This window comes from Tubulanus polymorphus, chromosome 7, assembly GCF_964204645.1.
Source record: "Tubulanus polymorphus chromosome 7, tnTubPoly1.2, whole genome shotgun sequence".
In the NCBI taxonomy this organism is placed as follows: Eukaryota; Metazoa; Nemertea; class Palaeonemertea; order Tubulaniformes; family Tubulanidae; genus Tubulanus; species Tubulanus polymorphus.
Window position 1 is genome coordinate 1,380,474 of NC_134031.1, and position 9,652 is coordinate 1,390,125.

At 37.6% G+C, this 9,652-nt stretch overlaps 2 protein-coding genes across 2 annotated transcripts; one reads left to right on the forward strand and one right to left on the reverse strand.

Moving 5' to 3' along the window:
• Positions 1–13: 13 nt before the first annotated feature.
• Positions 14–4,560, forward strand: LOC141908991 (ciliary microtubule inner protein 2B-like). Its single transcript, XM_074799312.1, has 6 exons — positions 14–492; positions 1,710–1,951; positions 2,258–2,403; positions 2,493–2,640; positions 3,091–3,312; positions 3,704–4,560. The coding sequence occupies exons 1-6, from the start codon at positions 431–433 to the stop codon at positions 3,796–3,798; spliced, it is 915 nt and encodes a 304-aa protein (XP_074655413.1). The 5' UTR covers positions 14–430; the 3' UTR covers positions 3,799–4,560.
• A 2,489-nt stretch (positions 4,561–7,049) lies between these two features.
• On the reverse strand, positions 7,050–9,551 carry LOC141908989 (dual specificity protein phosphatase 12-like). The gene is made up of 7 exons (XM_074799310.1): positions 9,434–9,551; positions 9,003–9,336; positions 8,632–8,745; positions 8,426–8,547; positions 8,223–8,319; positions 7,913–8,114; positions 7,050–7,826 (listed from the first exon to the last, which is right to left on the reverse strand). The coding sequence occupies exons 2-7, from the start codon at positions 9,305–9,307 to the stop codon at positions 7,593–7,595; spliced, it is 1,074 nt and encodes a 357-aa protein (XP_074655411.1). The 5' UTR covers positions 9,308–9,336; positions 9,434–9,551; the 3' UTR covers positions 7,050–7,592.
• Positions 9,552–9,652: the final 101 nt, after the last annotated feature.

Consider the following 9,652-nt stretch of genomic DNA (forward strand, 5'->3'; position numbering starts at 1 on the left):
GCGCTATAGACCATATACACACGTCTGCGCAATCATAATGCCTTGAACCAGTCAGGCGGACAGTTAATTTCAGCACAACTTGGAGCACTGGTGCATACACATAACTAACAACCGTTATTTGTTTAAAATATACTGTTACACTGAATTGTTTTTGACGCTTTGACCAGTACTGACAGAGTCGAGGGTGTCCCGTGTGACGTCACAGCAACTAAACTCCCGGCAGTACTGTGTACGTGCTGCGCTGCGTGGTCGCTCCTAGTAACGACTGTCTTTCATGGCGATAGATCTGTGATCTGAAGAGTCCGGTTCATTGTGCGTTCACACAGTTATTGATACTTCGATTTAAACGCGATAAGTGGCAAGTAGTAGAGGAAATCGTAGATCGTCATTAGAACCACCCGTTGGGAATTGCTACAGTCACAACATCACAATGCCGATGCCACCGCAAGGAAAGAGTATTCTAATGACTCCAGACCCATACCATATTCCTGGGTAAGCATTTTTCTTTTTTCTTTTAATGAAAATATTTTCAACCCAACATATATCCCTGAAAAACAATGATTTTTAGATTCGTGTTACATATATATATAATTCTGGGTGTGATCAGATAATGAATGCTACTCGGGTTGGGTTCGTAATTGGAAGCCGTTATTGCCACCAGACAACAAACACTGCAGGCACCGTGTAATAATGAACGCCAAACATAGACTTTATTTCAGCGCAGATACTTAATTGATAAAATAAAAAATTCATAAATGTAGTTCGTGACATATGATATAAACCTATATAAATTCCAGCTCGACTGAGCGCATTAACGAGCCTTATAAATCAGGAGTTATAGATCTTTATAGAACAATATATCAAATAAAGCTGTACATATTAATAATAACTGTTCGTGTGACATTATTCCCGAATATACCAGTTCTATAGTACTGCGCTAAATGACATAATGCGTTCACGCTTCGCGAACCTTCAATTGCAAATGATTGTTAATTGATATGGTTTAGGAGCAATCGATAGTGTTTTGCTGCAGGTTGAGAACCGTATCTAGAGATCAATGTCACCAATGCAACGGACAAAATCGAGCATCGACTGCAACTTGTAATCACCGATAAACAGCCTCTGAAAGATTTATGATTTCTGTCTTGCGTATTGTCGGCGTACGTTATGGAATTCTTGTTTAATGCGTGGAGAAATGATAAACCTATATTCACGAATTCCAACTGATTATATATAATACTCTCTCTACGACTCGGAAGAAGCTATACTTGTGCCGATAAAAAATACTCACCTTGTTCAGCTATGCCTCACGTGTTTTCACGTCTTCACGTCTGAAGGTTTATGGTACATCAAGTGTTGACTTGATATACACAAAACGGTGTCAACTTGCATTTACAAAATTCAAGATATTGTTTGCTTGAATATTTAAATATTATTAGAATGTACATAACATTTCAGTTCGTGTTTAAGTTAAATATCTTAACTAATGTCTCATCATTAAAACAAGCCGAAACGTTTTCTAAAGTCTGTTTTCCGTGAGCGGTTTCCAGCTTTTCCGGCTGGAAACCGCTCATGAAAACTGACCGAAAACAGGAAAGTGCTCCTGCAAAGTTTCTCAGCGGGAAATAGCTGGAAACCGTTAAAACCAGCCCCTTAAAACTCAGTGAATGGATGTCGTATATACATTTGAGATTATATAAACTTTTCAGTTATGGAGGATTCTGTCCGCAGTTCAAGTATCAAATCGGAGATACATTCGGTCGGACCACTTCTCGTCTGTTGACCGATCCGAATTGCGCCAGTTCCAAAAATCTGGTTCTAGCCGAGATGTACGCGGCAAGAAAGCCGAATATAACCACATCTTTGGGAGATAAGGAAGCGATCGTTAAAGCTCGTACTCGGAGCTGGGGAGATCAGAAACTAGCTGAAAGTATGGTCCCAGGATATACCGGTAAGACTTTTGGGAAATTGACAGAGAAAAGTGCAATTTGTATGTGTGAATCTTGGAATTCACATGTGAAAAGACCAACTAAATTCTTGAAAATCTGTTACACTGAAGTCTGGGGTAGAATGCATAGAGATTTATTTTAAATGAAATATATGAATTTGAAATTCATTTTAAATAAATAAATCTCTTTGAAATAAATCTCTGAAGAAAGAAGAATTTTACCTGAAGCGTCATTGACCCTTAATGGGTATTTTACGCACAAACCACAGAGAATAACTCTAGATTTCGATATTTCGATATTACTTTCAGGATTTATTCCCAAAAGTCAACATTTCTTCGGTAAACGATATGCGGAGAATTGTGTGAATGCTATTTCTGATTTTGAAACCGATCAGTTGACCCATCGTGAGAAGATGGCTACATTGGCGCGAGCGAAAACTCTCGGCTCAGAAGCTGTAAGTATTGTGTCTAAGTAAATCGAATCGAATCGAATCTGAGATGACGGGGATTTATAAAAGAAAACATTTATTTTTCTATATTTCAGTTGCTTCCGTCGCGTAGACTGGGGGCTAGCGCTCCTCTGAAACCGATCGCGCGTTCTCCTAAACCGTACATCTCACCGAATACCCATCATCACTCCATGTCGCCTTACTACATGACTAACGACAATACACAGAAAAACTTCATGTCAGGTCAGTACAGTACCGAGGTGCGACCAGTTGTTCTAAAACCGACGCTAAGCGGTTTTGCTGACAATTCAAAGTCATTTAACCGCTTTTTGAGCAACTGGTCCCAGGTCCCGTAAAAAGGTCGTATTTCTATCATAAGGGCTGTCTCGTGTGCGAGTTTCTGCTCATAGAAATACTTTCAAAGCATATATCTAAAGCATTTTAAAAAAATCCAATAAACATGGAACTCCACTTGTATATTCGAATAACTATGAAAACCATTTTCAATAAAAGGAAACATAATGTGGAGTTGGCAGTCATTTCCAATTAAGTGAAAAAATATGTAAAATGCAATTTCCAAATTCATTATTCATGGTTTACATTATGTAGGTAAATCTATCAAGAATGAAATCTATTGTCCTCATCGTGTAGAAGCGACACTTGTTTCATTGAATTATTGTTTGTTTGTTTCAGGATACACGGGATTCGTGCCTAGATCTCGAGGATTGATCGGTCGCGGTTACCCGATTATAACTCACTTCGCTCTCAACGAATTCACTGATGACATCGGTAAACACAAACACGTCGCATCGGCTCCGGTTCAGGTTCACCGAGCTGAGGTTTTTAAACTAGACTCGACTAAGATTTATCCGACAGAAAATGGATTAGTTCCACATTACACCGGACATATACCGGGTAAGTATCTGATTTTCCTTATTAAAAGAGAAGATACACAATATCCGTGTATGATGATGACGACAGAAATCCCACAATAACAAAACCAAAATTGAAAAATCCTATATCAGAATGATTGTATTTGAGGAGCGACGTTTCGGCTAACAACTGTTAGCCATCATCAGGCGTACTGAATCATCTTCAACAATCATTCTGATATAAAATTTTTCAATTTTGGCCTTGTTATTGTGGGATTTCTCTCGTTTCTTTTTCTAGTTTCAATCTGCACAGATGTCGCCAGTATGTGGACATTGCAGGCGGCCTAGATGCTTTTTGGTTATCATTTTCAGAATACACTCAATGAAAAATTGTTTCTGATGATGAATTCTTCAAATATTCATTTTCGTTTCAGGTCAAAAATTCCGCTACGGTCAAACTTTCGGACACAGCACACAAGACTCATTGGTCCGGTCGAACACAACCTCACAAATACCTATATCTGTTTAATTAATTAGTGAATAGTTTAACAGTTTTTTCTTCAACCATCAAATGCTTTGCAAAGAATCCCGTCCAAAATTCAAATAATTGTTATAGAACATATCAGCAGGATAATTTGATAGCTTTTCGATACAAATTTTGTAGGATAGCAATTAGAAGTTGGAACCTACTTCTATTTTCGAATCCTTTCGCGCGTACCTCTTTCTTTAAACAAAGAAAGAAAATCATTAATTAATCTATAGCTAACTATTTGTGACGCACGTGTACAAACATACACATGTATATAGAAACCAACGTGTACTATTGATATATATATATATATATTAAGTTATATTCTCCGATTTCAAATTTTTGAAATTGTGAAAATGCTCATCAAAGCGCTGTGTGATATTTTTAAATCTACGTATATTTTAAGCCTTGTAAATTATAAAGATTTTCATTTTGTCCTTGTCTATGTATCATTTACTCGTTGCTGTAATGTAATAAAGTATATCTATAAGCATTCATCGTAACAGTATGTAATGATATACGTGGTCTAATTATAGACATTAGGAGGTGATCTGACCAATCCTTTATTTCAACGAAATTAATCCATCTCCAACTTAGATAATTATTATGTTAACGGTTATGTTTTGGTCAGCTGTTAATGTTTGTTTGTTTTTTCTATTCCGCCTCCTGTACGCTGGTAGTTAACTCAATATTACGTGCGAATGTCTATTGTCGTCGATGTATTGTATGTGTTTAACTTGCACAGTTATTGTACCGGGTGAACTGCTGATAATAAAACAAATTTAGTTTTTCATTTTGAAATATGGCTTTCCGTTTTAATGGTATGTATTTACTTTAATGATAAACAATAAATAATCAACAGCACAATCTTTCAATTAGCGCCTGTTTCATAGTGTTCACGAGCGCGTGGGCTGAGGTATTACAGGTATTACTAACTAATTTGAACAGGAAAGTCTTAATTGATTGAAGTCTTAATAGTTTGATTATTGCTGAAAGTACATGTTTTTATAGCACCTATAAAGGAGACCATACTTCTATATAATATCATATATACAACGCCTATGAAATATCCGGATATAAACCATGTCTTACTGAGAGATTCAGATATAATTTTTCTGATATTTCATCCTTCTATCTCCTGATGCGGCCAGCCGTACTGTAGACAGAATATCATTTCAGCTCATTCTCACTATTCGCATGAAAAAACGGTTCGCTTCCTATGCGCCACTAGTGAAAATGTCGTAACTTCAGATTAAAAACCACCGAACACTCGGTGTTTGAAAAAATTGGTATTTTTTCATAGGACTCAATACGTAACGATGAATGCCGCCGCAGGTGATAACATGTAACCGATACTAGTAATAACGAACACCTTAGGTAATGCCAATTGTCATCCGTATGTTATGACATGTCAGTGACCACACCCGACTGGTCACAACCCACTGATCCTACATATTTACAAATGCACATAGTCGCTACAGTTTAGTGGCCTAGTGGTTAGCATTCACAGCTATCACGATGGAGAACGCGAGTTCGAAACCCGCTGCGACTAATGATGTGCCCGCGACGTGCTGATGGTTGCTAGGACAGTTTTTTGATCAGTTGATTCTGCGTCATTTTTTTTTTAAACACAGATCGTTTATTTATCTAGTACAGGCCGCTTTATTCGGTAGAAACTTTTTTTTAGATAGAGTATAGTAAAAATTCGTTGAACATACCGAGTAGTATCCATATTTCTAAAAAGAAATACATTGTCAGGGCCTCATTCAGGGACTGGGTGTCAGTTACATAGGGTAATGACAATGTTAGGGAATGCCGTGTTATGACATGTTATCCTCGTTTTTTGATCAGTTGATTATGCTTAATTTCTTTTCTAAACACAAATCGCTTATTTATCTAGTATAGGCCGCTTTATTCGATAGCGTTGAACAATACCGAGTAGTATTAATATTTCTAAAAACAATATGATGTCATAAAAAAGCTTTCAGTCTAACAGCAGTTCGAGTAACAATATCACAATTTTGTGCTAAAAAACCACCGATAGAATCAGTTTATCAAGGCCGCGCTTGAACCTCCTTAAACATATCAGAATTAAAGGAATATTAAAGAATTTGCAGTTTCTAAACACATTATTACGCCAGGAATTTGTTTTCATGTATATTGAAAGATGAGGTGTGTAGGGTAAGTCTTGTCTCACTGTCTAGATCTACAGTTTCCAAAGAGTTGGTCGTAATATTTGGCTGAGGGAAAATGCTTTTCTAAGTATTCCAGAGTTAATAGATCGTAAATGTTAATGTGCTCTCTCCAGTCCGTGTCCTAGTGATAATCCGTCTGTAAAATATGGATCCTCTGCAGCTATGTGTAAAATATAGCTCTGCAGCCAAGTGTTTAAAATATAACTCCTCAGCTAAGTGTTAGATATAGCTCCTCTGCTGTGTAAGATATAGCTCCTCTGCTATGTAAGATATAGCTCCTCTGCAGCTATGTGTAAGATATAGCTCCTCTGCTGTGTAAGATATAGCTCCTCTGCTGTGTAAGATATAGCTCCTCTGCTGTGTAAGATATAGCTCCTCTGCTGTGTAAGATATAGCTCCTCTGCTATGTAAGATATAGCTCCTCTGCTATGTAAGATATAGCTCCTCTGCTGTGTAAGATATAACCCCTCTGCTGTGTAAGATATAGCTCCTCTGCTGTGTAAGATATAGCTCCTCTGCTGTGTAAGATATAGCTCCTCTGCTGTGTAAGATATAGCTCCTCTGCTGTGTAAGATATAGCTCCTCTGCTGTGTAAGATATAGCTCCTCTGCTGTGTAAGATATAGCTCCTCTGCTGTGTAAGATATAGCTCCTCTGCTAAGTAAGATATAGCTCCTCTGCTATGTAAGATATAGCTCCTCTGCTGTGTAAGATATAGCTCCTCTGCTGTGTAAGATATAGCTCCTCTGCTATGTAAGATATAGCTCCTCTGCTGTGTAAGATATAGCTCCTCTGCTATGTAAGATATAGCTCCTCTGCTATGTAAGATATAGCTCCTCTGCTGTGTAAGATATAGCTCCTCTGCTGTGTAAGATATAGCTCCTCTGCAGCTTTGAGTTTCACAAAGCTTTTCTGCTAACAAAACGCAAATCCAAGAAATCCTTCCTGATTTTCGAATTAACGAACGATGAACAACAAACAAATTCACAAATTCACAAAATACAATCAATTCATCATTTATTAATCTATTTAAATATATCTTTAAATAAATTGCAACAATTATATTCATCAATTCAACATTTGACAGTGAGGTAATTCTGAGCACCAATCATCACTTATTATTCAGTCAGTTACAGTTCAAACTATTTTTGATGACTAAATACTCGAAAATAAATGCAAGGCAAAATATGTAGTGTCACTGCACCACAATGAATAGACAAACTCAAGTCATCATTAGTTGTGATGATCATTTTGTCGACGACTTATCGAAATTATGACTTGTATTCTAGTGAACTGAATTAAAAATACAAATTAGGACTGAAAATAGTGGTGATTTAAACGATGACGACTTCTTTGAGTTTGACTGTAGTGGTCTTAATACTGTTTAAAAGTCTCTTGTTTCAGGGAATATTCAGCATTTTAAACAGCAGGAATTAACTTATCATTTAACCCTTTACAAGTAAACGCGTACGACCCTGAGTTCAATCAATGAGGATACTGGAATACCTACTGCGGCAATCGAGGATTCCACCTGTGGCAGTTGAGGGATAGCACAGGATCCTCATTATCAATCAAATAGTTATAATATACGAGTGAGTTGTCATAAAAAGATCTGTTTACCGACTGGTAAACCGGTGCTAGTATTCATTACTGGTAGATTATGACGATTAGTTCGTATTCTCTGCGGATTGACCGCTGCACTGACCACTGGTCGACACAGGTCGACTTTACTCGACTGAATGTGAAACGCCGGAGTGATCCACGTACCGCAGCTGCATCGGTCGCCGCACCAGTTAAACGAACCTAGTTTACAGTGACATTTCGGGCAGGCCAACTGAAAATACACGAAAACATAAACTTTCCTTGACACAAATTGATCTAATCGCAGGTTACAATAAGAGTACAGACAACAATGCTTACTTTTCCTTCTAAAACCATGATAGCTTCTGACATCCATTGAACTGGTTCTATAAACAGCGATTGGTTACACGCATCTGATGTACCTGCTGCTGCTGCTGCTTGATTGGGTTTCTGTTTTAAGTAATGAGCTCTCCAATCGAATGCAGCATCTCCCTGACCGACTTCATGACTCTGAATGCCTGTCGCTCTAAACAAAGGCCGCCTACAAACAGTTTACATCAATGTACAGTGAATTGTAGCCAGAGTTTATATAGAGTTCAGAGTTTCCACTTCATTCATGATGCATAGATTAATAGTAGTTACTACTGACCTGCATTTGCGACATTTATATATCGTTTCAGAGCCGTTTTGATTCAAATTCGGATCTGATGCCATCATATCTTCACTCAATTCTGTCTCCTGCCTCGCTGTAAGTGAAAATAACCCGACAAATAGTCTTCATCATGTATAATAGTACTCAGAGACTCCAGAGTCAGACTCTTAACTCCAACAACTCCAGAATCTGATTCTTACCTTCTTTCATTGATTGAGCCCATAGTTTTAAGCGATACAGTTTGTAACCTTCATGCGTCAGATCTATTCTATTACCCATAGCTTCAAACAGTTCCAACTGATTCATGAAACCCGCATTAGGTCTGACAAAAAATTAAAGTTTTTTTAAATAAAAGTTTTTTTTAAATCAAGTTTCATCAATTAAGTAAAATGTTCGGTATTTTTACCTGATTGTCGGTCGTTTATTCTGTAACTTCTTGTAAATTTCATTCAATGACTCTTTGTCTCTGTACATCAGATACGCTATCATTATAGTACAGCTACGAGACTGACCTGCATAGCTAGAATGACACATACATTAGTGACACAGAGTTAATATTGTAGGCCCAGCTGCGGTCATAGCTTAAGCTGTCCAAAAGTGGTCTCAAATCACTAAGCTAAGGTTTATTAGATTGGCTATAGAACTAAGATGATCTTAGGACGATTGAGTGTAGAACAAAAAAGAGCTTAAACTGATAGTTTAATAAAATAAACTTCAAATGTAAACCCTGACAGGCTGACTGCAGCACAGGCTGTGATATAGAGCCTGATGACTTACCAATGAACTAAAACAGATCCGTTTTTCTTAGACGCATCATCCATAAATTCGAAACACTCATTAAAATGTCGCAGTAAATCGGTATCCTCACTGTCTAACAGATTGATGTATTTATACGCCATGTTTTTGATGTATATTTTACTCAGCGGTCGGCAGTCTAGTGTGAGTATATGAGTGACTCCGAGACTCCGGAGTTGATCGGTTTGAGTCGCAGCGTTCAGGTTCCCCAGATATAATCCATCGCCTACCGCTGATAGATCATCTATCGATTTATCCGCGGGCTTAGGATCCTTTTTATTAGCCATAATTTAAATCGAAGGCGAAGAGTTGAATCCTGAAAAAAGAGCGAACGAAGTCGAAGAAGAGAAGATGGTTAGTTTAAAAGGAAGGCTTCCCGGGAGGGCTTATTCAGGTATCCGACAGATACTCACACATCTATCGAATTATTCTGTCAAATAACTGTGTCGTTGTATTTCTTAATTAGTAACGATCACTATTAATATTATATTGATTGATTTTAGGAACCCGGAAGTAAAAATTAGGGGCACGTATTCGTTCGCGTACGGCAGAGGCAGGAGCTGATCAATGCAAATTCTAATATGATAACTTTATTCTGCCATTTCGAGGAATTTCGCTTATGGCCGTCTATA

Bases quoted from the DNA above. Each gene is read 5' to 3' on its own strand.
- LOC141908991 (XM_074799312.1), top strand. From the start codon at position 431: ATGCCGATGCCACCGCAAGGAAAGAGTATTCTAATGACTCCAGACCCA. The intron at 493-1,709 runs GTAAGCATTTTT...TAAACTTTTCAG, and splicing joins GACCCATACCATATTCCTGG to TTATGGAGGATTCTGTCCGC. The intron at 2,641-3,090 runs GTCAGTACAGTA...TGTTTGTTTCAG, and splicing joins ACAGAAAAACTTCATGTCAG to GATACACGGGATTCGTGCCT.
- LOC141908989 (XM_074799310.1), bottom strand. From the start codon at position 9,307: ATGGCTAATAAAAAGGATCCTAAGCCCGCGGATAAATCGATAGATGAT. The intron at 8,548-8,631 runs GTAAAAATACCG...ATTTTTTGTCAG, and splicing joins AATAAACGACCGACAATCAG to ACCTAATGCGGGTTTCATGA. The intron at 7,827-7,912 runs GTAAGCATTGTT...GTGTATTTTCAG, and splicing joins TCATGGTTTTAGAAGGAAAA to TTGGCCTGCCCGAAATGTCA.